This window comes from Plectropomus leopardus, unplaced genomic scaffold (genome assembly GCF_008729295.1).
Source record: "Plectropomus leopardus isolate mb unplaced genomic scaffold, YSFRI_Pleo_2.0 unplaced_scaffold10111, whole genome shotgun sequence".
In the NCBI taxonomy this organism is placed as follows: domain Eukaryota; kingdom Metazoa; phylum Chordata; class Actinopteri; order Perciformes; family Serranidae; genus Plectropomus; species Plectropomus leopardus.
In genome coordinates, this window is record NW_024610632.1 from 1 (window position 1) to 5820 (window position 5820).

General features: G+C 40.1%; 1 protein-coding gene across 1 annotated transcript; it reads left to right on the forward strand.

Annotated features, from left to right (window-relative positions):
• Window positions 1–221: 221 nt before the first annotated feature.
• Window positions 222–5150, forward strand: LOC121963154 (sodium-dependent phosphate transport protein 2B-like; the record flags this gene model as incomplete). The annotated part of the gene is made up of 8 exons (XM_042513480.1): window positions 222–333; window positions 437–632; window positions 1587–1682; window positions 1958–2069; window positions 2538–2705; window positions 3007–3123; window positions 3978–4102; window positions 4509–5150. Coding segments are annotated over 8 exons (1484 nt in total), but the record flags the coding sequence as incomplete, so codon positions are not given.
• Window positions 5151–5820: the final 670 nt, after the last annotated feature.

Genomic DNA, 5820 nt, shown 5'->3' on the forward strand with positions numbered 1-5820 from the left:
AAAGTCACAGAATTGACAATAATTTAAATAAAGAGAAAATAAAGGAGAAAAAAACACCATCTATATAAAAAAGGCAGATACATTAAGAAAGATTCTCTCAAATAGACCATCATCCCCCTTCATTCATGCCGTTAGTCTTTTTAAGGGTGCAACGTTACATGTTTGGCGTCACCTCTGCATGACTGAGGGATGGGTAATTTCCTCTCACTTCTATCCCTCAGTGCTGAACGTGCAGTCTGCGGTGCCGATCATCATGGGCGCCAACATCGGAACATCCGTCACCAACACTATTGTGGCTATGATGCAGGCAGGAGACCGAAATGAGTTTCGCAGGTAAATCAGAGCATGTGATGATAAAGAGAGGACTAATATAACATTGTAGATAAAAATAATAACTGCAGAAACAGAGTTCAACACTTCGTTCTTTCACTTTTAGGGCCTTTGCCGGAGCTACAGTCCACGATTTCTTCAACTGGCTGTCCGTGCTGATTCTTCTGCCCCTGGAGGTCGCCACAGGTGTTCTGTACAAACTCACTCACCTCGTGATCAAATCCTTCAACATCCAGACCGGAGAGGACGCCCCCGACCTGCTCAACGTCATCACAGACCCTCTGACCGAAGCCATCATCCAGGTAGAGTCAGCGACTTTGAAATTATCCAAAAATATGCAACATTACAACTTCAGCTGGGTATTACTTAGAAAATTACGATACCAATACCCTAAATCCATTAACACTTTAGCAAATAGGCTTGATTTCTTTAAGAAGAAAATGGGAAGAAGGTAATGAGCAACAAAAGAAGAAAGATTGTGAAAAAGTGCTTAAAAGTCATAAGAATTCTGGAAGATAATTTTAAATATATAACTATGATCATTAAGAATATAGTTTTTCCGTAGCTTTTTTCCCTCAAACATTTTTTATACTAATTTTGCAATTTGTGGAACATTTCTTACCAAGTTGCTTATTGCCTTTTTTCTGAAGTTTTTGAAAGAAATTGCATTATTTGGTTTAAATACTCGTAAAAGGTGTCTAACATCTATTTTTTTTAAAAATAATTTACCTAATCCCTTGTCTTAAACTCACCATGATGGGAATTAAGGCAGTGGAATCTCCCATATGCAGAGTGAGAAACACAAAATCACCAACAAAACATATCCAAAGTGTCAGTTTTGGGTATTTGTACAATAAGCCTTAAATTCATACCTGGAGTAATTAAAAAAAAGTATTAAAAGTATTACACTGAACTTGGTGGTGATATTCCTTAAACCAACTTCAGCTCACTTGGTTTTACACGGGACACAAACACTTGTCTCCTGGGGGAAAGTCCTGTGTTCCTCATCCACTATCCAAACCTGCCTCATTACAGGGACTACTTCCTTATTTACTCCCGTCAGTGCATTGGTCACATGATCACATCCGTCCTGATTACATGGATTATACACGACTTACTGGCTCATGATCACATAGGTTATCTACAATTTTGGTGCACTACTTTCTGCAGGAAAACATTCAAATAGTGCATGAGAACAGCCTGAACATTAACATAAAGAACTTTCTCTAACATGTTTTTATTTTGTGTTTTCTTAGCTGGACAAATCCGTCATCACTGGCATCGCCACCGGTGACTCAGCAGCCAGAAACAAGAGTCTGATCAAAGTGTGGTGCAAAAAAGAAGTAAACACGGTAAGAAATCAACAAGAGCTGCATCACATGCATAAATTATTAGTTTGCCGCACATGGAGCATAACACAGCAGCAGTAAAAACACCTGATAAAGCTATGGTTAGCTCTGCTTTCTCCTGTTAATGATTGATATTGTCCGTCTTGTATTGTGACCACAGTGATCGTGTTGTTAGATCATGCTTTGAAGGTGTGTTATTTTATAAAAATGTTAAGTATGATCATTTAAAGATTATCATTAGCATTGATTTGAAGCTGTTTTTGTCCTGTTTCTCTCAGACTTACTGGAACGAAACAGTGGTGAACTGCACTGCCGGTTCCGTGTGCTGGGAGGAAGGAAACCTGACCTGGACCCAGTTGAATTCGTCTTGGATCGATTACCAAGAGAAATGTAAGCGTGCATCAGTGAATAAACCACGGTCGGGGGGAAAAAAGAACATTTACAAAGCAATTTGGATTATCTGATCCGCTGGAGCTCAGTGATATACGAGACACAGCAGCCCCCTTCACCCAGACCCTCTGAAGTGCGGACAATGACTACCTTTGAGTCGTTACAGTGACTCAGCTAATGCCCTCTCTTGACCCGTCTACCTGCTCAATAGCTCTATTCATGCTGCCTCGTTGAAGCACCTGAGTGCCACATGACCATAAAATGTTCAAAGTATGCTGCCCCCAATTAAAGTAAATGCCTTTGCTTTGTTTTGAAAATTGCATGAAAGTCTGTTTTATCAGCTCCATTTATCAAAGAAAGGTTTGCTCTAAAATGAGTCATGCACACAAGGCTACTTTTAGCCGTCACATAATGCTAGCCTCGGGTGGACGCTTTAATGCCAATCATCTCTCTGACCGCCGGTTACAGGCACTCACCTCTTCGCCAATGCTAATTTGCCGGACCTGGCGGTAGGCCTCATCCTCCTGGCTCTGTCTTTGCTCATCCTCTGCACCTGCCTCATCCTCATCGTCAAGCTGCTCAACTCCATGCTGAAGGGACAGGTGGCCGTGATCATCAAGAAGGTGCTCAACACAGGTAAGCAAAAAAAAACCCCAAAAGATTTCCCCCCGTGGTTTCTCCTGCCTGTTTGATAGTCAGCACATCTGCACTCGGTGATGATGCTTGATGAGCAGCACAGGTACAGCCTCCCTGGTGCTTCTGGCTCGTCACCAGGTGCTCCAGTCCTGTTGCGTGACGAAGAAAGCTCAGACACAATTACTGTAGTGCTGAAAAAACTCCTTGTTTGCTCTGGTGGTGAGGTTGTAATGTGTGCAGTCACACTGTGATCGCTTCGTCAGGTTTATTGCTCACCTCCTGTGTCTCCGTTTGACTGCAGACTTCCCTTTCCCTTTCGCTTGGGTTACTGGATACATTGCGATTTTGGTGGGAGCGGGGATGACCTTCATCGTTCAGAGCAGCTCCGTGTTCACCTCCGCTATTACTCCTCTTGTTGGTAAGTTGTTATTTACATGATGATTTAGCTGTGTTTTCTTTTCTTTTTAAATAATAATTTCATAATTTTCCATAATATCGACATACAACAGACTCAACCGATTAATTTAAGACAACACAGCACAAATTAAAGACAATACACAGCAACACAGTACATCTTTAGATTTCAGTCTAGCCTTGCAAATTGTAAGCACTTTCTTTAATCAGTTAATCAGTAAAATTAACATTTGATTAATAGATATATACAAATTATAACAATAGCTAAACAGAGTTTACAAAGTGCTCTGACAAACAAAACAGAAATGGGATACAGAGATACATATATAACAAAGGAAAGCCAACAGTCCCTTTGAACACAAGAAAGAAGAAACTAGGATAGATTTAGGATCAAATTAAAACCAGAGGACAAATATTGCAAGATGCAGGTCGCATAATATCAATATGCAATAATACAAAGAGATAGAACAACAAAACAACAATAACAGAAACAAAAAAGCAATCAAACCACAAATAAAAGGAAATAAAAAAGATAAAATATTAATTAAAACAATGAAATAAGTAAAAAGAAATAAAAATATATGAAAAGGAAATAAAGCGATATCATCATAAAAGCAAGTCTATAAAAAATGGGTTTTTTGAGAAGTGATTTAAAAGAAATCACTGACTGAAGACCTACGAAGAATTATTTATTTAATTTTTCTCAATTCATTGGAGGTAAAACTCGTTCTAACACAATTTTACCACTTCTTTCCAGTCATCCTCCACATATGCATTGTCCAGCTGTATTTTCTTAAAATCTTGTTATCATTTTTTAATGATAGAGTTATTTACATCCTGTCAATCTTCTTTCTCCAGGTATTGGTGTCATCAGTCTCGAGAGAGCTTATCCGCTGACACTGGGGTCAAATATTGGCACGACAACCACCGCTATCCTCGCTGCCATGGCGAGCCCTGGAGAAACACTAGCCGACTCCCTGCAGGTAAGATGCAGCACAAAGTATTTGTTTTTAGGCGGATTACGATCAGAATCATAATATTTTCAGCAACATGCATACGTATGGTTACTTTTCAGCTGTGTATTTTATATTTTTTTGTTGTTTATTGCAGATTAGTTTACTGTACTTTGTAAAGCAACCTTGAATCTCTTTAAAGGCTTTATATAAATCCAAGCTTTTTTTTTAATTAATTTGAATAATTTGCTAAATATTGAATATTAACCACTCAGCTGAACATGGTAAACATATCCGCCAAGCATCACCTTGCGAGCATCGTCAGTGTCACCATGTCAGCGTGTCGATGTTAGCCCTCAACTCTATTGTTTAATATTTTCTTTGACGTCTGACAGTTATATTTTTGTTTGACTGTTACATGTGGTTTGTTTTCTAGATTGCACTTTGTCATTTCTTCTTCAACATCATGGGTATCCTCCTCTGGTATCCAATCCCCTTCATGCGGGTGCCCATCAGGTTGGCCAGAGCGCTGGGGAACCGTACGGCCAAATACCGCTGGTTTGCCGCACTCTACCTCTTCCTGTGCTTCCTGGTTTTGCCTCTGTCTGTGTTTGGCCTGTCGTTGGCCGGCTGGAAGGTCCTGGTCGGCGTCGGCGTGCCCATTATTGCGTTGGCTATCATTGTGATCATTATCAACGTGATGCAGAATCGCTGCCCCCACTTCCTGCCCGAGGTCCTCCAAAACTGGGAGTTTTTGCCCCGGCCCCTGCACTCCATGGCGCCCTGGGACAGAATGGTGACCTCGACTTTGGGCTTCTGCGGCAGACACTGCTGCTGGTGCTGCAAGTGCTGCAAGTGCTGCAGGAGCTGCGGAAAAACAGACGAGGACGAAAAGATAACGGGGAACAAAAAGAAGAGTCTGGAGATGTATGATAATCCGGCCATGTCGAGAGACGAGGACACATCGGATGCTGATAAAGCGACACAATTTTAATATTATTAAGTTAAATTTATATCTATAACTCAATGCAATAATGTATTAGTCACACAGCTCTCAGGTTGCGGTATGCTCATGATTCCCCACTAAGCACTGTCGTAAACGCTGTCTATCACCACCGTGCTGGAGACTGTGAGGTGTTGGACGTCTTGTTGTGAACCTGCCGTTTCTGGGTGTCTGATGTTTATTTTATTATGTCTTAAATTTATTGTTCAGACTCACTATCTGCTATAATATAACTATGGGTGGTATCGAATGTCATGACTTGTTTTTGTATTTTTTATGACGTGTGAGAGGTCGTTGGTTTTTTTTTTCAACTTTGTAACGTTAAAATTTTAAATATGTTTAATGTAGCATTTAATATATTTGTTATTCTTCAGTATTTAAAGGAACAGTGTTGGGGATTTAAAGGCATCTATTGTCAGAAATGGAATTTAATATTCATAATAGCTTAGTATGAGCCGTTTATGTCTACATAGGGAGCGGGTCCTCCTTTAGAGTCTGCCATGTTGTTTCTACAGTGGCCCTGAATAGACAAACTAAATACTGACTCTGGAAAGACCCTTTTTACATATTTATGTTGAAGTGAAGGCCGATGTTAGTTCTTCATGCTTGGAGGGGAGGGGACGGGGTATTCAGTTGATTGCAACCTACAGCATGACCACTAGATGCCACTAAATCCTACAAACTGCTCCTTTAAGACTCAATAATATTTGTAAATTAAAAATTTATTATTTTTAAACTAGAGTTT